Source organism: Sphaerodactylus townsendi, linkage group LG09 (assembly GCF_021028975.2).
Source record: "Sphaerodactylus townsendi isolate TG3544 linkage group LG09, MPM_Stown_v2.3, whole genome shotgun sequence".
Taxonomy (NCBI): Eukaryota; Metazoa; Chordata; class Lepidosauria; order Squamata; family Sphaerodactylidae; genus Sphaerodactylus; species Sphaerodactylus townsendi.
This window is the reverse complement of record NC_059433.1, coordinates 58,312,613-58,340,138: the sequence shown is the minus strand read 5'-3', so window position 1 is coordinate 58,340,138 and position 27,526 is coordinate 58,312,613. Positions and strand designations below refer to the sequence as shown.

At 39.5% G+C, this 27,526-nt stretch overlaps 2 protein-coding genes across 4 annotated transcripts; one reads left to right on the top strand and one right to left on the bottom strand.

The window, feature by feature from the left end:
- Window positions 1-206: 206 nt before the first annotated feature.
- On the bottom strand, window positions 207-21,219 carry YTHDF3 (YTH N6-methyladenosine RNA binding protein 3). Of its 2 annotated transcripts, none has more exons than XM_048507227.1 (5): window positions 20,918-21,219; window positions 19,636-19,660; window positions 14,927-15,006; window positions 8,428-10,011; window positions 207-1,344 (listed from the first exon to the last, which is right to left on the bottom strand). In XM_048507227.1, the coding sequence occupies exons 1-5, from the start codon at window positions 20,939-20,941 to the stop codon at window positions 1,321-1,323; spliced, it is 1,737 nt and encodes a 578-aa protein (XP_048363184.1). In that variant the 5' UTR covers window positions 20,942-21,219; the 3' UTR covers window positions 207-1,320. The 2 variants fall into 2 exon arrangements, with proteins under 2 accessions (XP_048363184.1, XP_048363183.1); XM_048507226.1 differs by having other exon boundaries at window positions 14,927-15,012; window positions 20,918-21,217.
- RNF4 (ring finger protein 4) lies at window positions 21,143-25,752 on the top strand. 2 transcript variants are annotated; one of them, XM_048507229.1, is made up of 2 exons: window positions 21,143-21,418; window positions 21,973-25,752. In XM_048507229.1, the coding sequence occupies exon 2, from the start codon at window positions 22,018-22,020 to the stop codon at window positions 22,807-22,809; it is 792 nt and encodes a 263-aa protein (XP_048363186.1). In that variant the 5' UTR covers window positions 21,143-21,418; window positions 21,973-22,017; the 3' UTR covers window positions 22,810-25,752. The 2 variants fall into 2 exon arrangements, with proteins under 2 accessions (XP_048363186.1, XP_048363185.1); XM_048507228.1 differs by having other exon boundaries at window positions 21,143-21,486.
- The last annotated feature ends 1,774 nt before the right edge of the window (window positions 25,753-27,526 follow it).

Genomic DNA, 27,526 nt, shown 5'->3' with positions numbered 1-27,526 from the left:
TTCACCATATTTGCCCCTTAGTTTCTCTTCTTGGACGTTCTCTCAGATACAAATGAAAGGTGGTTCAGTACTTTATGCAGCTAAACACAGATACGTGACATGTTTTGTTACAAGCTGACTTTCAAGACAGTATGTCATGCTGCTGTGCGAGAGAAAGTTTTAAAATAGGTTAATTTAAAAAGTAGCATAGAAAATATTCAGGTGAATATGGTACCTAGGCTTTTATTATATAGCACTAACAGATAACATGTAAACACAGCCATGAGTATACAAACTGAAACCATGGATACGCGTTTATTTCCCAAAGAATTTGGAAACGAAAGAATACCAGACTATTAATCAGAGCTGGGAACAAACAAAATCTGAGAAACAGAGTATATTCTTGCTAAACAAGAATTATGTTTATTTAGCTAGTGAATCACCTAGAGGAGTAAATTTTCACTTCCATGATAGCAATCTTTTCAGGCTTGCAAACACCCAGAAATAGGAATTAAAGATTTTTAAATGTAGTTATAAAGGTCATAAAAAGTCTGATTTAGACTGAGGTACATGTACTCAAAACTGAGATTGAGTGGTAGCAAACAAACAGTTCCTCAGACAAATGCACTTTTTTCGGTATACATGTTACAGGAAAAAAAATAAGGAAGTGTGCATTAACTGGTGCGGCCCACCAAGCTGCATATATTAATATTCTCTACACCAAACAGTTTGAAACAAGGGAAATGTCATTCTAATATAATTTCATGTTATATTTGGCTAAACTGCAGCTCAAAGTTGCTTTGCCATATTAAAAGTTTACTACAATAATTTTCACATGAACATTTAGACTTGAGTTTTACTCCAGGACTAAATATGGCATGATTTTGCTTTTATTCTGTTGAATAGCTAAAAACTGACAATTAAAAAACTACATCAAAGAAAAATTAAGTTGAAGCAATGTGAATCTCACATCATTGAACCACTTATGATGGTTAATTGTTAGTATTCAACAAATTCAAAGAGTTAATGAATCCTTGCATTTGTTCCATCTCCTGTGCCTTAGCTAGGATGCATAATTACAAAAGACAGCAGATACTGGTAAAAGCTTCAGGACAGAAAGTGCTTGACGAAGTTACAGTTCTCAAGTGTGTTTGGTGAGAGAGTATAAGGGCAGATGCACTGATGAGAACCATTACAAGAAGAGTCAATTTTGTGTTAAAGTGTTCAAAGATGTCACCTTAAGCAGGAACAAAGCTTTAATAACGTCTTCTTAGACATATTAGGCATTTCCAGAGTCTACATCATTAGTGTTGTAATTCTAGCAGGACCATCACCATATAGTTATTGTTTGTTTCTATTCCTCTCCTGCAGGACAGAAGAAAGGAAAATTAGTACAGCAGTGTCATAAAATATTTCCGTTTGGTGTAACAGAGTACAGCAGCTGCTCAACTATAAATATTTCAGAATATTTAGGTAGGAGGCTTTACAGAATTAGCTGAGTCCTGTTCCACAATCTTCCCAAGTCTAGAAGTAGCTAAATACCGTAAAATGACTTACCAGTAGTAAGAATCCAGTTGCTTCCAACTAATTAAAAATTCTGCTTCAAAGCAAAGGAAAAAATAAGACACCCCTAGGACTATGAATTGCACTTGCACTGATTGTTGTAAACATCCGTATCACAGTACTGTTTTTGTCACTCAAATACGTAGAAGATCCTGCAGCCTTACACTACAGAATAAACCTGACACAAGAATAAGTTGTAGTTACACATCTGAACAGTGACTGACAAAAGCTTGCTACCAAGCAAAGATAATGGGGAAACTTCCTCTGACATAACAGGCTTTTGATAAATCCCCTGCAATCTGGTCATCAGCAGCACTTCAGACTCTTTGTAGCTTAGCAACTTGCTTTTCTGCAGGAATGGGATATACTACAGGACAATTTAGGTGGTGAAATTTTTCAGAGCTAATGCTTTACAGCAATTTTACATTACCTTGGGAAGAAACCTTACATGTCAGTTTCTGCTATTCTAATTGGGTAAGGCCCCAAGTGCAATGATTCAGTGTTACACAAGAAAAACACCTAAGTCTCTACTACTGGCATTTAACATGATGTTCTGTATTAATGTATGCAGTGCACCAAATTTCATTTCAGAATTTGTACACACCAAGTGTTCAAGCACACAATGTCTCAAGAATAGTACTGAAACATCAAACTCCTGATAATCTAAAATAGTTCTCTGCATGAACTGTCTGGTGACATAATGATGCTGTCTTCAAACCAAAAAGATACAATCCAGGCTGTGTTTGTCACTATATATACACGTGAATAGTTTCTCTTTGTTCATTCCCAATTTTTACTCCCCTGATGTTCAAACTTCTAGATGTCAAGTTACAGAAAAATAACTTTCAGCTGAACACTGGGACAAAAAACCTGAGAACCCTCAGGGACTTGCAGGTAGCATCTCATTTCTTCTTCCATTATTCCCTCATTTCTTTCTTTGAAAGCTCCCATAGTCTATTTGCTTTTTAGTTTTTTTCTCTTCAGCCCATCCACAAGCCTACCTACCTTGATATTCCACTCTGCCTTCAGCCTTCCTTCCTTCCCATTCCCTGGCAGCTTCTACCCAAGAAAAATATGGTGGAGTTGTGTGGTGGAGGCTGCCATTCAGGCCCATTTACATGGTAGGAAACCTCCAGGGTCTTGCAAGGGGTCCTTAACTTTACTCTGGATCCCCTTCCATGAACAGCAGCATATTTCCTGGCAACCCTCCACATCCTTACTTTTTTCTCCTTTCTTCTCTTCTTCTCACCCACCAAGCAACTAACCTTCTATGTGTTCCCAATCTTTAGCTACATCATCTATTTACTTCATTTATTACTTTCTCCCAAAGCAACTTACATATTTTTTCTCTCTTCCATTTTATCCTCAAAACAACCCTGAGCGAGCGACTGGCCCAAGGTCACCCAGATAGCTTCTTCGGCAGAGTTGAGATTCAAAACTGAGTCTCCCATATCTTAGGTGTGAAACTTTAACCATTACATCACATTGGCTTCCGTGTGGTACTGAATCCTTTTGTGTTATCCTCTAAAGACCAAAACTGCCCTGGAAGGCCCCTGTGCCTTCCCCCAACCTTTTACTGACAACCATTTGTTAGGAATATTCCAGTTAAGGTTTCCTATATTGCTTAGTAACTATCACTGTGGCCTATAATGCCACATCCAACTCTGTGTTAATGCTCACACTTGCTTTTCTGGTCTATTACATTTACTCAGCTACATTTAAAACTCCAATTCTAAATATATTACCTTACAATAAATTCAAGTCAGTATTATAATATGAACATTTAAAATTTCCTTTGGGAACTGGAACTGAATGGTACCAAAACAAGCTCACTTGCGGCCAGAAAAACAAGTAGCTGGACATTACCTCGAACTGTATTCTGAATACTTAATCCACTGGCCATCCACTGCATGTGTGTCTAAAGAACAGGTGTCAAACTCGCAGCCCTCCAGATGTCATGGACTACAGTTCCCACCATCCCCTGCCAGCATCATGCTGACAGGGGATGATGGGAACTGTAGTCCATAACATCTGGAGGGCTGCGAGTTTGACATCTGTGGTCTAAAGCAATCTTGGAACACTAATAAAAACTGCTATTTCTAACCACAAGCAAATGTAACACATTTTAAATGACAACAAGGGAACAAAATCGTACCCTACAAATGCAGCTGTAGAACTTTTAGTTATGCTTTGTTAGATTCAGTTGTTTGGGTTCAATAATCATGAACCCATCCTCCAATGCAAGGAAACTTCCTCCAAGAGAGTATATCCCTTCCTTGCATGTGTAAAAGACTCCATCATTAGAAACTTAGGACTGAACTTAAGGTTATAATAACCTTGGAGAACAAATTAATGTTTAAGAGGCATAACACCATATTTCAATTTTAAGATATCTTTAGAGATGTAAAAGCATGTCATTTTTTTCTCTATTGAAAAACAAACTATTTTCAATAATAAACACTACACATGACCAACCAAATCCACAATCCAGTTATAATACTTTCATTTATGACAATGTAGGCTAATTGAAGTAACTGGGCTAACCTGGCTTACAGCTAAAGACTTAGTCATACCTGTATTGCAAATCAAACCTGTCAATGTTTAGTTAGCATAAGAATGCATTTTTGGATGACTGTTAAACATTGAAATGGTACACAAATGAAGAATCCAGGACACCACAGAAGTAACAGCGCATGAGTGAAAATTTGAAATTCACAGCTTGCTTTCCAGTCTTTACTGTTATCACTGTTGCTGTATCCAAATGATTCCAGTCACAGCTGACTTACAGCAACTGTAGGGTTTTCAAGGCAAGAGGTGTTAGGAGGTAGTGTCACTGCCTGCCTCCACGTCACAACCCTGGTATTCCCTGAAGGTCTCCCCTCCAAATACTTGCCAGGGGTCAACCCTGCTTAGCTTCTGAAACCCAACAAGATCAGGCTAGCATGCCAGCTTTTTGTTTCTTCCAAAACTGCAAAGCTAAGTCAGTTCAAAAAGCTGCACATGCACATCTGCAGTCTGAAGGCCTTCTATGGAAAGTGAAAAAAGGAATGACAGCTTGGTCAAAAGGGTTTTGTGACTGCTGTGCAGCCAGTTGCTGCATTTGTACCCAAGGACCAGCCAGCCAAATCTAACTAGTTGTTCAAGGTAAATCTCAGTCTAATGACACAGGGCAATAACTGCATACTCTGTAACTCTCTTTTAATCAATACCCAGGCACTCACTTCTAGCTATTATCTGTATCTGCTTCTGCCCACATAGTCATCCCTATTAATATTAAGATTATTGATATTAACATTCTGCAAGTATTAAGTCTTCTTCAGACACTCTAGAGGTCAGACAAGATATTTAAGACTCGCTGAATATATTATGTCATTAGTATATCTTCCAACCTGATTCCATCCTGCACAGTACTGCATAAAAGGATAAGTGAAAGTCCCAGAGTCTTCTGGTTTCCACTTCCTATGGATCCTCAGAGTGGCAGCAGGATCATACAAGGGGTTCAGAAAAGCAGAGATTTCTCCACAGAGTCCTTCTCCAAAAAGCATCTGATGCTGGTAGTTCACTTTTGGCAAATAGGTACATAGGTACTTATCCGCTATACACCATTGTATATTGGTTGATATGCAAAAAGATACATAGGACCAAAGGCTTGAAGCAATTAGATGTTTGGTGAAATCATCCCTCCTGACTCTTACTCAGTCGCACTTTTCACTGGCAAGAGCAGAGAGACTTTAGCACCAGTTTCTCTCTCCTCACAGCAGCCCATCAAGTTGTATGACTTTCTGCCCACGTGGGTTCCTAAACATCCGTTTTCCGTGAGCCAAAAGGGGCTGCTGAGAGAAGGGGAGCGTGGGGAAAACCCTCATCCATGAATGCCTTTCCACTAGCCTTCTGGAGGCTACAAACCAAAAAGCTCTCCAGTGGAAGATAAACCCTAGGAGGGCAAATGAGAGCTTTACTCCTGAATATATCAACACCAATTAAGTAATCAAGAATTATATCATTCTTCTTAAGGAAGAGAAAATATCCCCAAATTCACATATACCTCTTCCATCTATAAGAATAGTACAGCAGATTACAAGAATTAAGAATGTAAGGGGTATGTCAACATACTGTCAATCATTCACCTGGACATGTTTCAAGCACTGTACTTCTGTCAAACCCATGTTATTATCTTTCTTTTGATAGAATATACATTTGTAAGAATATACATTTTAATGACTACTGTTAAATGAACAGAAGACAAAATGTTTAAATAAAAAAGTGTGATTTTAAATGCAGATTTGCATGCTTAAGGGTGCTTCTCATTTTCACCAATTTATTCCCAGGATGCAGGAAAAAGTACTAACCTCTTGATTAAATACAATTTTTTATTTGTAAGTCTCTTTAAAATTCTGCCTGCAAACAAAAATTCCATGATTATGCTGCATACCATGGATTTCACACACAAAAACAGTATTTTATTATTTTCTTTTCAAATGCATTAAGAATAGTCCAAGCACTTACACTGTGAGTTGCCCCTCCTAGAAAGGAAACTACCAGCAGCTAGTTAGAGTCTGAACAAGAAATTAAAAGATTCAGATATTATCCTGTTTAGATTCACTAATTTCCATATCATCCCAGCATAGAAAGATAGGGCATACTGTGAGCTAGGACGAGTCTTCAGCATTATTACCCATGGAATACGTGAGCCATCTCTGTCTTTAACATATATATAAATTACCTATTATAACTCTTAAGGTCAGAGTCCCAGACATAGCTAGTCTCGGTTTAACAGATTTATAAAGATATTGGTTTGGAGACAGTCTGAAGGAGCATGAGGTAAAAGAGGATTACTTCAAGAGGAGCAGTGGAAAAAAATGAGCTTGTTTGCTGGGCAGTATTCTTGTTTGCTTTTATTGTACAGGATCAATGTAGAGTCTGAGAATCTGCTGAAGTTCTCTTTCAGGGGTCAGTAAGTTGCCACAAAACACTATTATTACACGTAAGAAAATCTCTCTTGTGATAACCTGTTGAATGAATGGCTGTAAATCAATATTTCTACTTATTCCATATCTTGAATATCAGAGAACTCTACTTTCTATTACAACTGCTGCTTTTGTGACATAATGGGTTGAATCCATCATCGTAAAGTGGTGGTTCTCCATTTCAGGTTGTTAGAATCTATCCCACAATTTTGTGAAAAACTACTTTGTAGAGTTTAAGTAGCTGTTCTATTTCCACTAGCAGAGAGGCTGTATCACCCATTAAAACAGGGGTAGGGAACCTGCGGCTCTTCTGCCCTTGCACTGCAGCTCCACGAGCCGAGCTGCCAGCCCCATCCTTGCCCACCCTGCAGGCAGCAGGGCAAGCGCACCAATTGCCCACGGCCGGCTGGGCCTCACCACGGGCTTCCCCTCTTGCCCGCCCTGTTCGAGCGGGGCGGGTGCTTTCCCGGCGGCCGGTGAGGCTGAGCCACCGGCTACATCCTTGCCCTGCAGGGCGAGCGCACCAATTGCTCGCAGCTGGCTGGGCCATGCCACGGGCTTCCCCTCTCGCCCGTCCCGTTGGAGCGGGGCGGGCGCTTTCCCGACGGCCAGCAAGGCCAAACCACCGGCTTCATCTTTGTCTGCCCTGCAGGCAGCAGGGCGGACGCATCCATGCGCTTCTCAGAATGAGCGGAGTAAAAGGTAAAAAACCCCAATATATACAGTGTTATCTTTATTTTAAATGTCAAAAATTATTTGCAGCTCCAAGTGTTTTCTTTTCCTGTGGAAAACGGGTCCAAATGGCTCTTTGAGTGATTAAGGTTCCCTACCCCTGCATTAAAATCACATCTCCCCCCCCACCCAAAAAGAAGTTTTTCACAAAATTGTGGGATGGATTCAGTTGTAATAGAAGAAAAACAAAAAGTCTTTTATAACAAAATTCCAAATTAGTTGTTCACGATACAGTTAAAATTGTAATACCAGAAAAACTGGTTTTCAAAATATTGTCAAAATTTTCAAAACTTTGATGTTTGTTTAATAGCAACTTTTTCCTCCAAAGATGCAGAAAGCCCTCCATTGCAATAACTGAAATACTTTTTATCTTTTAAAAACACTGTATAGTATTGCAACACGACAAAAGAAAACAAGTCATAAAATTAATTTAAACACAATCAGACAACTGAGATTCCAAAATGCAATAATTTCAACTTTGTATTAAACACATTTTTAATGCAGAATTAAAATTAAGTATCATACTGAAGGCAGAAACTTTAAAGTGATTAATGTATCCAGCTGAAGTGTGCATTGTCTCGCACTTAACCTCTAGTTTGGTAGGAAAAGTTGTTTTTATTCTTTTTTAAAAGTTAGATTCTATGAACTGGACAGAAAAGCTCTCATGTCCATTTCCCACCTACCCATCCACCACAGCCTGATGAGGATCAAAAAAATTGACTCTGGTGTTTATTTAAAACATTTTTATGCCACCTTTCCATACAACTTCAGATTCTTCGGGCAACTGTAGAAGCCTTGTTGGGGCTGCAGTGAGGATAGGAAAACTGAGCAGAATTCCCCCTCTGCCAGCAGAAGAATGAACTCTGATAGAAGGGCAAAGTTCTACCACTTTCAAGTCCTCCTGCATCATGAACCTCCCCCCTCCCCACATGCATTCTGCCCACAAAACACATGGTCCCCAGCTTTTCAGTAGGTGCTTTAGGGTGAGGGAAGGCTGAAGGAAAGACCAGCAAGACCTTTCTGCTCTGTTTGTAAGAGTCCTCCCATTACCTGAGGATTTCTAAGATTTGTTACTGGAAATGGTGACTGGAAATGAGGGATCATTACTGTTACTGGAAATGAGATATAATTTTCAAATATTAAGCACTTAATACATAAAAAACAGACTGTAATGTTTGGTTCTTACCCTACGCATGGCTTCCTCCTCCTCTTGACGCTTTTCATAATGTGCAAAGTCATCAAAGATTGAGGTGGTATGCTTGAAAGTAGCAATTATTTTAAGCACTTGCTTGGCTTTTTCTAGGGGTACTTCTTGAGTGTCCCTCGAATTGGTAACCGGTTTGTTGTCATTGTTTTCCAAACGAATGTGCCGCAGCTGGTTGTTCGGAACGTCTTTAACAAAGATCCATTTAACATCAAACTTCCCCTTCCATTTATCCTGAGACCAGACACCAGCATATGCGTTGTAGTCCACCACAGACTTCATCTCAGCCACTCCACAGAAGTGTCCACTGCCATTCACGCTGAAAAGTAAATAGAGTGGGCCTTTTCCATTCAGCGAACGGTACGCGGCATCCAAGCGCTTATTACCATGTTCAGTACTACACCAGATAGAATACTTAATGGAACGATGTATATCGTCCTCTGAATAGCTTTTGATTATAAACACACGACCATTCTTCAGGTTCCAGTCAAAGTCTTTGGGATTATAATTATTTATGGCCTTTAGTTTCTCCAGTACTGGGTGCACTTCTACACCAGAAGGTGAAGAGCTAACTGGTATAACACCTATACCATAGTTTTCATTGCCAGCTCCATTGCTCTGATTGAAGCCCACACCCCTATTGCGAGGAGCCACCCAGCGATTTTGCAGCTGCTGTTGCTGCAGCTGATGCGGCTGGGCCTGCTGCTGAGGTCCTTGTTGCTGCTGTGGCTGCGGCTGCTGCTGAGGCAGTTGGCTTTGCACCATTGGTGGGGGCTGAATTAATGGCTGAGGCTGCTGAATTATAGTCTGAGGAGGCAGTACTGGTTGGGTGGGGGGAGCTTTGACTACAGACCCTTTGTCATCCCAAGTTCCAATATTCATGTTGTGTTTTATAGGGGGGGGTGGGACAGCAGGACCCCCAATTCCCACATTACCTTTAGGCTTAAGTTTTGGCTGAGGCTTAGCAGGTTTCCTAGCGATGGCAGCCCAAGAGGTTGGTTTCGGTGCTGAACTGCTAACTGCAGGCACACTGTTGGCTGCAATGCTCGTCATTCCTGTACTGCTCAGAGCTGAACCCACTGTTTTTGTTACAGCAACTGTCATATCGCCACCAATTTTCAGTCCAGTCATGCCTTGCTCAATGCTGCTAATACCAGGCACCTTGCTTAAGGTATCATTGCCAAATCCAGCCTGTCCATCGGCTATAGCTCTGCCAAGAGAGCTAGGAGGGTAGCCATAGCTGCTGCTATAAGCAGAGCTTTGGGTTGATTGCCCCTGAGATCCACTTGTCCCCCATGTAGAGAAATCTGCATTCCCAGGAAAAAAATTAAATCCGTGTTGACCAAGGAATGGAGGGGTATTTCCTAAAGCCCCAGGTTGACTAAACACACCGTCAGGGATGTAGTGGTGTTCACCATTGCTCATCTGTCCATAAGTTGTCAAGTATGGCATTGGAGGATCTCCTGCTGTAGACCAAGCTGCTTCACCCAGAGAGTATGGAAATCCAATGGATGGTGCATAATAACTAGGCATGTATGGGTCTGACATTGGTGGATAGCTATTATTCTGCAGTAGAACAAAAATCAGTATCAGAAGAATCAAATTTGGTACTTCATCTACTGTCTTAATTTGCTTATAGCATTGTATTTCAAATATCAGAGAAAAACATTTAAGTTATTTGCTGAAGGTTAGCTGTCTTAAAAGACTAAAGAGCTGAAACAAAAACACAATTGCATCTAAAAAAGCACATATTCAATAACACTTAAGGGGGCAGCTGATCTAATAAAGACCACTGTCTTTAAACAGGAACACACCTTTTCAATTAAATTATTGGAATTAAATGTTTTAAAAGCCTATAGTGCTATAAGCATTCTCCTGTTGTTTCTCCTGGCTTCCCTTCCCCTAGCTTAAAAAATGATAAATGATATTGAGACAATCAATCTAGTATGTAAATATTCTCCTTAGAAGCATGCCTTTGTTGTATGCATCATGGCCAATAGTAAAAAACTTGTATTCCTTGTGAAGCTGGTGGTTTGTTGGTGGTTCCAGGCCCCAGGGATATTCAACTAGCATCGACACGGGCCAGGCCCCGGTCTGGTGGAACGCTCTTTCTGGTAACATCTGGGCACTGCACAGTCTGCCTCAGTTCTGCAGGGCCTGTAAAACAGAGCTGTTCTGCCAGGCCTATTCTGCCAGGCCAGCCGGACCCGTCTTCTAAATGAGGTGCTTGTTCATTCATTCTATGTCCCCAGATAGATTTTTATTTCATCTGCTGTAATCTTTTTTAAAGTTTATAATGTTAAATTTTTATACTTATTTATTGTATTGTATTGTTTTATTTGCTTTTATTTGTAAGCCGCCCTGAGTCCTTTGGGAGAATTGGTGAGGTATAAATGCAATAAATAATAATATAAATAAATAAGTTACCCAAATAATTGTGGAAGGTAGATATACTACTGAAAACTGTGGTAATTGCCCCTCCTGTGAACACCTACAGAAAATAAGCAGTTATCTCCACATAAGCATTTAATGTATATTAGACTCTTTTAAACTACATGGTAGAAACGAATAATGCAGATCTGCACATGGGTACAGAGGAAAGCTAGTAATTCTTGAGGATTTATTTTACCTATACAAATTATCTTCTGATTAATCTACTGTACTCAGTTCCAAGAACAAAAGGGAAAATAATCCTATTCCCTCTGGAGGGGAAGAATTCAACAGTGAGGGAGGCAACTAAGGAGAATGCTCAATATAACTACCTTTTGATTATTCCATTAAAAAACAAAAAAGCAATCATTTTTCTTACAAAAACCCAGGAAGGTTTTTCATCACCTGCTAAATGATGACTGAATCCTGTTGCATGGAGCCTGAACTCAAGAAATAAACTTCCTGATGTCTGCAAGCATAAAAGATCTTCAACGCTAGAAATATCCTGCTAACCGTACTTATAACTTAAAGTTGTCTTCTCTTATACTTACCCATTCTAGTGTTGTATTGTTTAAACAGACATTAAACATTAGATAGTATTTTAATTCAGTCATATTAGATCTTAATTTCTGCTGACACTTGTGACCATTATTTGCACAACAATAAGAAATACTGCACACCAAATTTTATCTACTAACTGATAAAGATGTAATTGATGCTAGCAAAAACAGAGTTAATAGGAAAAGAAATTTTACTTCACTTGTTACAAAAACATTAGCCTGTCCAGAGAAACCTATTTTTTTAAACGTACCCTCTACACATTTACGATCAGCAAACAAGTATTCCTCCTCCAAGGCAAGATTAAGGAAAACACTGTAGCCCCTTCCACACATGCAGAATAATGCACTTTCAACCCACTTTCACAATTGTTTGCAAGTGGATTTTGATACTCTGCACAGTAAAATCCAGCTGCAAAGTGCATTGTGGATTGAAAGTGCATTATTCTGCATGTGCGGAAGGGGCCTGTGTAACAACTGAGGAAGAAAGGAGAATAGCAACCTAGTGGAGTAATTGGGTGAAAAAACACTTCAACTTCATTCTGATCACAATTGGAAAACTTTTTTCATAATAGTTTGTACCAGAAACTCATAATCAAGAAAAAATAGAAGGCAAGCATTAACTTTGACTATTAAATGAATGTGATTGCAACCATGGACAGAATGTTTTGTAAGATTTACTTCTGTTGCCAGCACCCACAGAATTAATGCTAATTCTTGTTTGTTGTCTATATTTATCATACGGCAACATGTTCCACCCCCCACCCCCCTCATATTCTTTTCCACTGAAATCCTCACAGTGGCTTACAACACTTTAAAAATTCAACAGTAACCACTTATCCCCACCTTCATACCAATTACTGTTTAGCATTTCTCTCAGGAGCAAAGGCCACTTACAGAATGCCTTTTCAGGAACTGAAGGCCTGCCAATTCACCCAAGTGGATTACTTTTGCTTGCACAACCTAAAAGACAATGGACTAATTCTCAAGGTTGTACAAGCAAATGCCATTTGCTTGTAAAAGCCAAGTGATTTTTCTACTTAGAAATTTTTGATTTTTTTTCACCATGCCAAGTCCCTTTCATTTCATCATATACCATTAATGAACAATATCATTCATGAACAATACTTGGCCTGGATCCACCAGAGAATTTCTACATCCACATATACAGGGCACTATTTGCCAATTCCCCTCTGCCATGCAAGACCAGACTTCCACCCTCACATTTGTTCTTGGGGATGTCCTGTTCTTAGGGGACTGAAATTCATTCTGGTGAAAAACTTCTGGAGGGCCCAATCCTAGCACACTACAGTATCTTATACTTCATTAATTCATTTATTTATTGGACTTGTACCCCCACTCTCCCCTGTAGGACTCAGAGCAGCTAACAACCAACAGATAACAACAGAATAACAGACCAATACATATGAACATAAAAAACAAATATTAACAATAAATAAATACATACTTGGCAATTCTATTAACTATCTGCAGCTACTGCTTTCCAAAACTACTACCACAGGGCTCCAAAAATCCCAGGTGCCAGGTGTCTTGAGCACATCTAGTATTTCTGGCAGTTATTTTATTATAGCACGTCCTGGCAAGTATCAGTAGAAGCACAAAGGCTGGATTCAGACCACATTTTCCACTGGTGAAAAAGGGAGGAAAGGATCCCTTTTGACCATCAAAACCCACTGTGTCCGGGAATTTGAGATCTTCACATACAAAACCCACATGGAATAAGGCCTGTAGTAAGAATCACAGATTTGGGAAAGGTCATCTAGTCCAACCCGCTGCTCAATGGAGGATCTGCCTAAAGCATCCCTGGCAAGCATTCATCAAACCACTTCTTGCAGACTGCCAGTGAGGGAGAGTTCACCATCCCCCTAGGGGGCCAACTCTTACAGTAAATGTTTCCCTCTAATATTCAGCCAGTATCTTCTCCACCTGTAATTTATACTCATTCTTGTTAAGTCCTATCCTCTGCTGCCAACAGGGAAAATGGCCAAGATGGAGCAAAAAATCTGACTGGATCTTATCAATGCTGGCTGGATCTTATATTGTATCGGAATACTTTGTTATAGGACATAAAAATGTGTATGAAGTTCTTGCTTATTTATAGGCAAACTTAATTTTACCACCTTTCAATGATTATGGATGAATTCATTTCTTAACGGATTGCTTTCTATATCATCTCTAGTACTCAATTAAATTGGGGAAAATTAGGCTGGGTTAGAAGTTAGATTTTTGCTGTGAGGAATATTTTTGTTGTAAAGATATGGGAGAATAAAAATTAGCTAAGGAAAAATCACTAACTTTCACCAATTTCTAAAAGAAATATTTCATGTGACATTTTGGATTAGTGAAGCTAATTTGCCCCTGCTTTCTGCCTCTACTGTCCTTTCTGATAGTTAGGAGACCCTCAAAAACAAAATGCACTACAGTGAGGGAGGGAGGATGAAGCAAAGAGGAAATCAGGGCAAATGATAAGTGAGACTCCATCACAATAATACTCTGCATTCTATCCACAAGGGATTCCTGATCTTTACACCAGAACTTTGGAACAAGGAGCAGGATTCCAAGAAAAGGTCAGAAAACACCAACTCTGGTTTTGACCTTTAAAGCTATTCGCGGCCTTGGACCAGCATACCTATGGGACCGTCTCTCCCTATATCGCCCTGCTAGGCCCCTCCGCTCCTCGGAGGCGGACCTCCTGGTGATCCCTGGCCCCAAAGTGATCCGGCTGGCCTCTACAAGGGCCAGGGCTGCCCTGGCCCTTGTAGAGGCCAGCCGGATCACTTTGGGGCCAGGGATCACCAGGAGGTCCGCCTCCGAGGAGCGGAGGGGCCTAGCAGGGCGATGGAACAGGCTCCCAAGTGAGATCAGGGCCCTGCGGGACATACAAGTGGTGGAACAGGCTCCCAAGTGAGATCAGGGCCCTGCGGGACATACAGAGTTTCCGCAGGGCCTGTAAAACGGACCTGTTCCGCCAGGCATTTGGCCAACTGGGATAACATCTCACTTCTGTGGAAAAATCTGGCTTCCTGTGGGGGGGGGGGGCAGGAAAGGGGAAATAATTTTAATCGCCATCGGGACTTTGAATTTTATAATTTGTATATGGTTTTAACTGGGATTGGGGTGAAATGGATTTTAACTGTTATGTGAATGATGGACACCACCCTGAGCCCTTCGGGGAAGGGCGGTATAGAAATTTAATAAAACAAACAAACAAACAAACAAACAAATAAATAAATAAACTCTACCAATTTCTTCTGAAAATTGTATCCAACCTACAGTAGTTTATCTCTAAAAATAAAGAACTCAAGCAGAAGAAACTCTCTGAAAAGTTGATTATGTTTACAACTGTCATTAGTTTTGTTTGAAACTTTAATTCAGAAACTTTATTTCAAATCATTGTTTATTAAAGACTGAGCTAGTTTGCCAAAACAAATACAATGTTAGTTCAGGTTTCTCAACATACTCTTTTAACTCACCTGATTTGTCTGGCTACTTAGATATGGCTCAAAATCATCATCATTTACTGCATCCTTTTGATGAATCGAACCGTTCTGCACTGAAACTGAAACACAATTCAAATTAGGCACTTTTCAGAAGTGCCAGCTTTAAACTTTTAATTAAAAAGTAAAAAAATTGAGCATGTTTTACAAGAATCTGTCCCAGAAAAGATATCCTAAAACCCACAAAATATGGTATACAATCTGTTGTCAGCCAATATCAACTCTCTCCCCCCTCCCTCCATCTAAACTATGTGTACAACACGATATTAAGAACACAGATGAAAGGAAAAGTCTCTATGAGACTGATGCACGTATGATACACAACAGCAATGTGATAAGATTGGATAAATGGCAAGCAGCCCTCCAATGAGAACTAGAGTACATGTTCAATAGATCAGTATGCAACTAGAAATATTACATGAATTTGCTCAGGTCAAATAATTTTGGCTAATAATACGCAAACTGTTCCCATCACAGTAATATTTCTTGTAGCTCTAAGAATACATTTAAAAAAAACCTGTAACTGACTGCAGAAGAAATGTTAAAGCAATAAGAAAGGTTTAGGTTAGATATAGTTCTACTTTTTAAATTTATTAAAACATTTATACCCCACATTTCCTGTAGTTCTAGGTGGCTTTCAATAATCGTTACATCATTTTCAGTTAAAACCAGAATATGAGTAACAAACCTCAAAAAGATTAAGCAGTTCTGCTTAATATCAACCAAGAAAACCACAAATGGAACACAGGCAAGCAACAGGTAAGACCCCTTCACACAGATAAACTATGTTATAATACTGCAACTCCATTGCATGTTTTCAGGAACATGGTGAGTAGCCACAGCTGTGGCGTTCCAGCTCTAAATTCATAGTCAAGCTAGAAGCTTTCTAACATAACATGACTTGCTTTTCCAATACTGTGTAACTGTTATAGGCTGTTTACAATGCCAGCCATGGGGTTTTCATCACACTCCATCCAGTAATTCTAAATAATAGTTTACCTGTAGTTTCTATTACTATTTACCTCAATAAAATGTAAGCACACGTTTGTGGATCTGCATGGGTGCAATGCACTGGTGCAATGTCTAAACTGTCAGAATGAACAGGTGCTTGTTACTTCTCAATGTTAAATAAAGCTGAATGCAAGAGAGGATACGATTATTTCGTAATGACTTGTTCATACTGGTAGTAGGTATGAAGAATCCTTCTTAAGATTCCAGGGTCACTCTATAAGAGCTAATTTCTAACCTACTAAAAAGTTGAAAGAACCACATTTGGATGTTTGTCAACAAAAATTACAAAAAAATAATAGTTTAATTTCAGAGAGCATTGTCAATGAAAACAAAAAGAAAAGGCAACAAGACCATGACAGAACAAAAGTCACTGAACCTAGCCACTAAGACTTATTAAAAGTCTTATCTTCAGCTACATCATAACAAATGGGTTATAAAAGATGCTCTCGTCTACTTTGTAGTCAAACATACATATGCTATTATGCTTAGAGAGGAAACATTTGCCTCATGTACTGTACAAGACTTTCAGAGAGTTCATATCATATTTTACTGTTTTTCAGATTTTAACATCATTTAGAAAAAGAAAACAACACCAGTGACCTCTACAATAATTATTTATAAATGATCAGGGTCTGCTTTTTCTGCTCAACATTTACAGATACATGGACCTAAATCCCAGCAAACGAAAAGCTTATAAATTCAGCCACGTTCCACACTCTTAGTGGTCTTTCCTGGGCAAGAACCCCTGCTTTCCACAGTAAGAGAAAAATACAGAGATGGTTAGACAGTCCCTATAAAAAGCTGAAACCATACAAAGACAGAACAGAGCTTTGAGCAGGTGAGCTTTAAACATACAAATTCACAGGAAGAACTGCTTGTTGGTGTTTGGTGCCACTGGAAGCAGATTTCCTTTAAAAAATCTGTGTATTTCAGAAAAATTTCTCCCCAGTAGTTTTGGCATGAAAATTCTCTTACTTCTGATAGCCTTTGCTTTGACTTGGTGGGGAGAGAGCTATGATCTTGCTTTCATCATTATAAACATCACCTGAAGTCACTTTCATACCCTTCCTTACTGTTAGGTTTTCTGCTCTCAAGAATATGGGATGGAGATGGACAAAGAAGACCAAAAGCCACAAATTCTTACATGCGAAGATTTAGAAGTGTCACATGACTCAGAGAAATATTAAATCTTCCAGTGCAACTTTTCCAGAGCATTTTCAAAAATGCTCACATTTGAAGCAATGTATATGCCAAATAATTGAAAACGAACTTGATTAGTACAGTGCATTCTGAATTGAAAAAATGATGCAGGCACAAGGGGGGGGGGACACACACTTTAATTTGTTTTACTTGCCAAGTACTTGAAAACCCTCCACCTCTGGAGTCTCAGTAGAGTCTTTTCTCTTTTGATTTAGTTAAATGTGTATTTGAAATGAGACCAAGAAGGAAATCCTTAGCTGATCTCCTTGTAAATAAGTCTAATTTCAGTCAATGGGAGGTTACATCCAGGAAAGTGTTCTTAGGATTGTAGTTCAAGTATTGCTTGGAAAAAATGACAGCCACATATTTGCTTGTAGTTAAAATTTTCAGCCAAGAGAAAAACACAATCAATATTATCTTACTGATATTAGAACTTTAATAGAAGCAATGCAGCCCAGAAAGTAAATTTTGTGTCTTTCCTGCAAATTGTTACTCTTTAGAAAGCCACACTTATTAAAATATCCTCACTGTAATATGCTGCAAAGTGCTTTGGTGTATAACAGCAAACATTTTATAAGAATGATACTAATAAGAAACCACTGGGGTGTATTGATTCAGTGAGTACCAGTTAGATTCATAATCTGTCAACAACTGCCTAAGATTAGATAATATTTAACAAGGTTTCAACATTCACTTCTACAGATACAGATTTTAACTCTTTCTCTTATAGCTAATTATATCACAATAGGATAAGCTCATTCTATATTTCATCATTCGCTACCAATAATTTACCATTACACACACATACTGGCCAAGTAATCCATAGAAAACAGTTTGATTTGCTACAATCAGTCCCTCCCTTTCACTTGAGCATTTCAGTTTTCGCGTCTTTTCATTTTAGGGCTTTGACCACCATGCCAATGGAAGAGTTATTCCTACAATACTTTCAACATAGACATACTCATTCTCTATCCTTCACAAACAAGTTGAAGGTACACTATATGGGATGGATCCAAATCATCACCAGCTGAGTGGAATGTACCTATCTGAGCATGCAGCCCACCAAGAATGCCCCAGTGCCTAATTATGCAGCTGCAGAGAAGGGATCTTCAAGACCCCAATGGCAATGTGGGATTTTGCAGCAGGAAAGACAAACTGGTAAAAGGCACCTACCCTTTGGATCAGCCCTGCATATATTTTAAGTTATTGCAACAAAATAGTGTAACAGTAATCTTATTTCAGCTCTGTTATGATTGGTCAGACATTGTCAACAAAGATCCTTTAACAACTGTCAAGTACTTGTTAGAACAAGAATGCCAATGTGGTAGCTTTGTTTTGTGTCTTTTGTAAGCAAAGAACAGGACTAAATATTCCTTATGAACCCCTACACCTAGCAGTGCAAAGTCAACGTAGTGACATGGCTTCTCCCACTGGTCACCTACTGTAACTGCAGGCTTCTCTAAAAGTTTTTAAAACTGCTGTTACTTTCTGTTGATTTCAACTTCTGTAAACAGTAGGCTGATATTAATATTAAAAAAAGTCAGAACAGGCTAGAAAATTTAAAGTAACCTTCTCTAACACTTAAAAATCACTAACATTTGCAAAATCTTTTTCACTGTAGCCCAGTAAGTTAATTTGTTAACAATTACATTTTGTTGATATAAATTAATACTGTTTAGAAATATTTGGCATATCAATTGGCTAAACAACATCCAACTCTGGATCTCTCTGTGGGTGCCATCAGCAATGACATCTACTGCAAAAAGGGAGTGCTGGGACATATCCTCTGACCACAACATGTATCACTGACAGTGTGATTGTTGACCATATATATAAAGGCTTAATCCTACAAATCCAACCCATACAAGTTTCAAATTTTAGATACAGCTCTCTTCTCTGTCTGGGGCATCCTTTTCTACATACAGTATGCACTTTGGAAGAGAATCTATACTGATGGGACTTGAATAGAAAAAAAATTGAAGTCAACAGTAACAAAGTAAGATAAAGAAAAAAGGGTGATTAGAAATAAAAAATGAACTACTGAATTCTAAGCTAGAAAACTACTTAAATAAATGCAAAAAAGACTAACTTTTACATCTATCTCAATGTATCAAAGCATGTTTGAATTTGAAAGGCACACAGCAAATACTTGACCACATTCCACTGGGCAAAGAAAGGGGTCGTATCATATGATCCCTTGATTACTCGTATTTCCTTTGATCAGCAGTATCAAAGTGGTATAAGAGACTAAAATGGATGGGAAATTCCAGTTTATAGCAGTGGGCAGATGATTCACAATCTATTTACACTGATGTAGTCTAATGAAATGAACGACTAACAGTATATAAGCTATCAGCAGAATGTCTCCAATAGCAACAATTTTAAAAAAAAACACCTCCCTATTTCAGAGTAATCACAGATTTTCACTCTTTTCATTACTGGGAACCTAAAAAGGAAAAATAAAATCAACTTACCTTTATTTCCTTGTCCTTTAGGTCTCTAGTAATAAAAAATAGAAAAACCAAGCATTAAAAGTTTTGATATATATCAAATATATTCACATTATAACCATAATTCTAAATAAAACCAAAATGATGGTAAAATGGCTTGTTATATATCTCAACCACAATAAGTTAGCAAGTGTTGCTCACAGTGCTGCTTACCAAAAAAGTTAGAAGCCACTTAGATATACATTTACCACACAGAAATATAAATCACATGTTTCATGTTTGTGAAGTCTTAGGGGATATAATTACAAAAAATACTGTTTGTATTTATACATAAGCTGAATGCCTCACAATACAATACATATTCTCACGACTAAAAGCCCAACTAAAAAAAAACACCCCAACAGTCATAACATGCAGTTTGCAAAAACAGACAGTGCTTAACACAGTTGCAACAGTACTCTATATTCCAAGTCCTGCCACTTAGCCAAATGAGAAAGTTACCAGGCCTTCTACAATGCCAAATAACAGTCTCAAGAAGTACACAGGGACAATATGTCAAAATCGTTTTTCTTAATATTAGTTAACAGGCTGAAAATTCAGAATTTTCTAAAACAAGTTATCCTCTCTCCCATTGGCATGACATTTTACTTTCTTTCACACCAGATTTGGGTTGCTCTTTATAAATGATTTTTTCCGTATGAACCACGATTACTTCAAACCTAAAACTTCAAACGTTTCAGCAGTTAAAGACCGACAAAGGATGGGGGGGGGGGGGAGGAAAATAATAACTCAGTGGCATGAAAAACAAGACGCATACAAATTTGGGCAATAAAAAACGGTTTGAAAATATGTTACCGAAGAGGGAGAGGCCGAAAAATGGCTGCAAAGGAGAGCGGGGAACCGTAGCAGAAATAAAGAAGGAAAGTGGCGACGATTAAGACAGGAAAATCTCCAGCCGAAGGCCCCGTTTAGGGGTAGAAATTAGAGATGGAATCCGAGGACTGGATGCGGCACAGGGCGAAGCGGGAGCAACAGGGAAGGGAAAACAATAACAAAAAGGAAGCCAAGCCGTGGCCGTTTGCAGGAGAGGGCCCTGCTTGGGAAAGCCAGCAACACGGCCGCCGCGGGAAGGCCCCAGGCCGGGGCTGAGCGGCCTCCAGGCTCGCGGAGGGGGCGGTCCTGGGAACGGGGAGGAGTCGCACGGCCTCGGATGTAGCGGGCACGGATCCCCGCTATGTCCAGGGGCCGAGTGGCAGGAGGAGGAGAGGGGCGAAGGGGCGCCGCGCGGGAAAGGCTCAGGCGATACCTGGTCGACGCTGGTGGCTGACATTCTTCACGGGGAACCGCGATCCCCTCACCCAGCTCCGCTTGGGCCTCCTCCTCCGCCTTATCTTTCGCAGGTCGCCGTCCCCGCCGCCGCCTTCGCCGCCTCCGCTTGATTGTCTCCGCAGCCCAGACACTCCTGGCCTGGCCGGTGCCACCGAATGCGACCCGCTGGACACCGCACGGCTCCCCTCCCCAGCTCCGGGCTCCGCTTTCCCACAATGGCGGACGCGCTCCGGCTCCCACTTCCGCTCCGCGGCTCCCTGACCTTCCGCTCTTCCCCCCTCCTCCACTGACGACGTCGCAGGCGACCTTTCCCTTTCCGTCTCCGCCTCACGTCACGTGAAGGAGAGAAAGATATTTGCGCATGCGCCAGAGTCTCCTTAGGTTACCCGTATGTTCTCCAGTTGGAGACTGCCGATAACAGGCGATTCAAACAGCGCCGGGTGCTGGAGAGGCGCATGCGCGGTCCTGCCTACTAAAGGTAGGGTGGACTGACGTTAAATTTTCTTCGTACTTCTGTGGGAAGCTGCTAGAGGGTAGGAGTGGAAGGTAAGTGTAGTTCTTGGTTTATAGGAGGCTCTGCGGTGCTAGTAAGGGATTGTGTGGAGTAATGGGTGTGGGTCAGGAACAGGACTAGGATAGAGGCTGCTCTGGTGCATTGTGTAAAGAAGGTGGATGGAATTGCCTGGGTGGCTTCCTGTCCGGTTGCCATTATACCAAATGGAGACACGTTGGTTTCCGATTGTCCCAGGGCAGGCTTGCTTTACTTCAGGTCTCTTACTTTAGAAGCAAGAGATAAAGTCAAAAAGAGAGCTAGAAAAGAAGAGTTTTGCTCCTTTAAAAAACAACAACCTAGGACCTGAAGAACGTGCTTTTATGTGGGTAGGTGAGCCCTGGGCTATCCGGCTCGGTGGCTTTGTGCGTATTAGCAGGAAGTTTGGGTGGAGTTATGTGTTTGTGACGTACAACTCGGGCGAATGAATCTGCACAGAGGCCCTTATGACCGAGTTTCTCACATTTTGCTCTTGCTCTTAGCGTATCCTTTGATGTTCATTTGGGAGCTTGGCCTGTCTGTGAACCATGAGTCCGACTGATGCCAAACGCACTGGAGCTAAGCGCAGGAAGAACAAAAGTCTAGCTAACAGCGTGCAAATCAAGTCTGCTGGGTCTGCTTCCTCAGCCACCATCTCTTTCTCCTCGCCATCCACTTCCACTGTGGCCTCTTTCTCTCCTGCCACCGGTAGTGAACTTCTGGTAACTGCTGAAGCTGCCTCCATAATTTCCAGTGAGAGCATGAGAAAGTCTAAAGTCCCCAAAAAGCGTTGCGGAGGAACTGTTAATTCTAGGCAAACGCGCATGCAAAGTCGAATGGCTGCTGTAGAAGTGTCTTCACAAATGGAGCCAATTGACCTTGAAGAAAGTGCTTGTGAAGAAGTAGTAGATCTCACTTGTGAAACTTCAGAACCAGTAGTAGTTGACCTTACACACAATGATTCTGTGGTGGTGGTTGAAGAGCATGTGCGGCAACAGCAGAATCGAAAATTAAGGCAGCATCTTCCTGACAGCTGTGTATTAAGTAGTGATGATGATGAACCAAGAGACAATGATGTTGTGCTGACTAGTACTTTGTCGAGAGAATTGGAATTGATGGAAGCTGGAGTTACAGGCTCAAGGCGTTCCGGTACTGTGAGCTGCCCAATTTGCATGGATATCTATTCGGAAATTGTACAGAGTGGACGACTCATCGTGTCAACAAAATGCGGTCATGTCTTCTGCAGCGAATGTCTCCGTGATGCTCTAAGGAATGCCAACTCTTGTCCAACATGTAGGAAGAAACTTGGCTGCAAGCAATATCATCCTATATATATATGAAGTTTCAGGTTGTTCTCAGAAGAATTCACATCGTGCTTCTGAAGAATATTTCCTTATATGTCTGCAAATAAATGATTACAAATTGTAAATATTGCCTCAGTGTAACTTTCCATGAGCCTGCCCTATTATATGAAGCTCACTATTGGCTTTACAATTCATCAACATCCACTGATGTTGAAGATCAGTAATGACAGCCACTTGGTATTTTTATACTGTTTTGAAAGTATTTCAGTGGGAATATCTGTGGTACTTTGACAGTGCAATCTATAGAGAAAGGGGCCTGCACTGGTGTAGATATCACCTCAAACTAGCATAAGTGGCATTTACGCTGGTGCAAAGGCACATATGCTAGCACCAGTAAACTGCAGCACCCAGGCACCAGCACTCTTCTGGCGCAGAGGCTTGCATTAGAGCCAGTGAGGACATTCCCAGGTGCAGAGCTGACTAGTCAGCATCTTGAGGGCTTTCAGCCAGGGAACACCCCCTTTAATTTCCAGTGACTTATGTCACTTGAAAGGCAAGCACATCCCATTTGCTTGCAGCTCCACTAATAAATTTCTTCTCTCTTTAAGCATCCTGCACTGCTGAGATCCTCTTTGGAGCACTCCCTTTCTCTGTGGATTGGGTTGTAAAAGGGATAAATGACCATGTGTTTGTTCAATACTTGAAAATCATAATCATGGTAATACAAAGTAAAGCTAGCAGATAACCAGAAAAACTGCTACTTCTATAAATCTGTAAGAATTCCAAGGAGACTAGTCTTCATCACCATGCTTCATCTCACTTTTATTGCAAATGTGATGCTCTGATAATTTGTTTTCTGTTGGAATCACTGTAGAAGACACAAATGATATTTGGAAGAAACACTCAGCTTCCTATAGCCATAATCTATTGTGAAATAATCTTCTGTGTATTCAGCAGCTTTACAGCAAAGAAAGTTTAAACCTTACCCTTTCTCTCCCAGGCAGGACTTACAGTAACAAACTTTGGACCCTGCAATATATTCCTAGTAAAATGATACACATGGTGAATGATACTCTGATGATCTCTTCAATAAGTTTATGTTACTAATTCTAAAACAGATAGTTGATCTTAAGCACATCTCAGTCTTCTGCTGAACAAAAGCGTCTTCCGTACAATTCTTAAACTTTGCAAACCATGGCATTGCTGTTCATTGAGGCACTGACAAGCACCCTAATATTAAATCTGACCTTTAAAAAACAGATAAATTTGAGTGAAACAGTTAGGTTAAGTTTTGGCACCAGATGAAATGGTAAGAATAGAACATGTTCTTGTTTAAATCTTAGGAATTATATTCTGTTACATCAAAGAGAGTTTAATTCAGCAGTTGCTGAATTACGAACTAGTTTGGCTTTTTGCAGGCTTTATCTTGCTTCACTGTCTTAGAAAAGCTGCTGGAGTGTCCTGAAATGTTCCCAAAATTTCCGTTTCGGAAACTTTACAGGACAGTTCATCCTTTTGAGCCTCACCACCATAAAGATGAAGTTTTTCCTCCAAAATGGACAGACTCTACTTAGTTACTTTCATCTTCCAAAACCAAAAGTGTAGCATCATATTGTAACTTCATTGTAATAGCTTGAGTGTGATTATATTGCTTCTGTGTATAGGATCCAGAGCTGAAAAAGGATACCCAAATAAAATACATTCAGTTACTTTTTATGCAAGTTAGTTCGCCACTTGTGCCTGGGAGAGTATCATCCAAAGATGGCAACAGTTGTTTATCATATTTGTTAAACCATTACAACTACAAAAAGCAGTCACAACTGTGAGTGCATTGTATAAGCTGACTAATGTATTGCCTATCAGCAGCCTAAAGTAGGACTTTGAATTTTATTTTGCTTCTGCACTCATGAGGGGGGAAATATTCCAGTTCAGTTGATTGATGAAGTTGTAAAGGAAATAGCCCCAAATCTGATTGACTGGCAGTTCACCTGTTATACCACAAAAAAATGGTAGAGTTTTTGTTTTGCAGTGTGATGATAGAATAGAGAACTCAGTTCTTCTAATCTGTAGTTAAGGGTAGAATTATAAAGTATTTTCTAAAGTAGCATATTTTTGTCTGTTGTGTTTCTATGATTTTATGAATTAAGATGTTCTTGTTAAAAAGATTGGGGCATCAACCATTAGTCTGTCATAGAGTACTTAGCTGTAAACCTAGCAAACCCTGACAAAAATCTCATTTGCTAACACCTCAAGTTTAAAAGATAGATAATTGCTACATAGGACAGCCATAATATCCAACCATGTGCTGGAAGTATTTTTTTTTTTTTACATTCGTCATTAGGGTTTGGGACATTAGGTTTCTCTCAGTCAGGAGATGGCTATTGATAGTTACACCATTAGAGAGGCTGCATATGACAGGCTGCTCAACCAACATTAGCTTTGAAAACCTCTGTAGAATATGTTGATCGCAGGGTATTTTTTTGATGAAAGATGACTGATCAAATCTTCAACCTCAGTCATTGTTAAAGAATGCAGTGGAATTAATTTGTTCATTTTGAAATGTACTGTTAAGGATGTGGTGCCTCAAACCTCTTGTTAAATGTGGCAGAACAAAGTATTTCACAATCCCAGAAAAATGTTAAATGCTACAGAACTGCCATTACCATATATTTGTTCGCTGTTTCAAACGTTATTGAAGGTGGTGGGTTTTTTTTACTGAAATTTTGCTGATGGAGGGGAGGGGCTTAATGTTGCCTGATTTTTTTCCTCACTACAGACCCCTTTTGGGAACTGCATGATTCTGCCAGGGAAAACAAAGACTAAGTCATTTCTGCTGTTGGAAAGGTGTCAGAAACCTATCTTTTTACAATATCTTAGCTTGCATAGCAGCAAATAAATTGAAGCATAATTACTTCTGATGTTTGCTTTTTAGTTTTAAATAAAAACTTGTATGTGTATTAAAGTTAACTAGAGCTTGTATATCCAGTGTATTCTCTTTTTTTAACTTTCTACTATTTGTTTTCTTCAAGATGTCATTTTTTCATACCGTTTGGATAGTGAAGGAAATGATCGTTTGAATGGTGTGGTCTAATATGTGGTTATCTTACCAAATTAATTTTGAAACAGCTTAAAATAGGCAAGCATCAGAGTTCAGGTTAAAAGAATACAAACAATATAGGCTCCAGAGACAGTATCTAGTACCAGGGGGTGCATCTGAACGGTTTGGATGCTGTGATAATACATCATATTAAGAATATGTTACTAATGTAATATAATTTTAATTGATAGTGTATGTCACAAATTCCCTATTAAAAACGGAAAAGGCATATTTGAGAATAAAACGGCCATTAAGGCAATGTTAGTCTGCTTACTGCTTGTGGCAAAAATGGCTTTGGATGAAATTTGGCTGCAACACAAAATTTACTGTCAAATTTCAACTATTGCCTCAATCTACAAGACATCTAGGCAAGCAGGATATTTCATATTTGACACAATGCAGCTTAGGTGCTATCAACTTAGGTTGTAAACTTCCAGTGTTGCTGAATACTACATAACAAGACGTTTGTTGCAGAAGTGATGTTAACTGGGAAACCAGTTGTACAGATCATACTAGACTCCCAAATGACCTTGTCGGAATACACTAAAGGAATTAATGAGGTCACCTTTACTTATTTTATAATGCAGGAAGTCCATATACACTTAATTGCACATGATAATGTATTTTGTTAGATACTATATTTTAATCAGTACAAAATACAGTGGGAAAATGTGATTGTATCTGTCTCTGCAGTGAGTGATATTAAGATCCTTACTTTAATACCTCACTAGCGATTACTTCTTTTTGTATTTTGAATTGCACTTCACCATGCTATACCTTATGAAATGTTAATGAATGGTTTTCTGTGATAAGTCAGCTCTGGCAATTTGACAGGACCCTTTTTCTTATGAAAATGGACTCTGGAGACCAGATACTTTGTGTGAATACATCTAATCCTTATTCTGAGCTGCAAGCATGCAGATATGCACTAAGCATTCAACTGGCTAGCCATAGAATACTGTGCAGAACATTTTCTTATTAATTACCTTGTTACAGTGGAAGGTTTCTGGATAAAGTGTAAATTTCTCTTCATAATTTTTAATATTGTGTATGAACTGCATATTCAACATCCAGCATTCTCATCTTGAAGCATAAAGAGCTATCTAAAAGAACAGGTTTTTTTTTTTCAAATTAGATGCCCTTTAAACATCTTCTCATCGACAAACAGGTTCTATTTGGCTGGGAGCAACATCTAAATGATGGGTTCTGGCTGTCTAGTTGAATCACTTAATGCATCCCCCATATCTGGAATTCACTCACAGATGAACAGCTCCCAAGCAGCTAAAAATATTTAATGAGTACCAAAGCTTCTGAATTGCATTTTACAAATACTACATCTAGCAAAACTTCTACAAGTGGAAATACATCTGATTTCTTACACTGAAATGTAGACTCATAAGTTCATCAATTTGAGAACTTTGAGAATTGCTTCCTGGCAGCTTTTAGATTTTCATTAGATAAATTTAGAAATTCATCAGCTCGAAATATCTTCTGCTTAATAAATCTAATGTATCCACACACACACGCCTTTATTGGTATACAAAACAGGACAATATTTTAAAGCAAAACAAGGTTAAGAAACACAGTTAAAATTACTAATTTCCAATATAAATGTAATATACTTTTGAACACTGTACTGTTATAGAAGGCTGTACT

Coding starts and splice junctions, on each gene's coding strand:
- YTHDF3 (XM_048507226.1), bottom strand. CDS start 20,941: ATGTCAGCCACCAGCGTCGACCAG. Junction 19,661..20,917: donor CAGCCACCAGCGTCGACCAG/GTATCGCCTGAG, acceptor TTTTATTACTAG/AGACCTAAAGGACAAGGAAA. Junction 15,013..19,635: donor TAAAGGACAAGGAAATAAAG/GTAAGTTGATTT, acceptor ATTGTGTTTCAG/TTTCAGTGCAGAACGGTTCG.
- RNF4 (XM_048507229.1), top strand. CDS start 22,018: ATGAGTCCGACTGATGCCAAACGCACTGGAGCTAAGCGCAGGAAGAAC.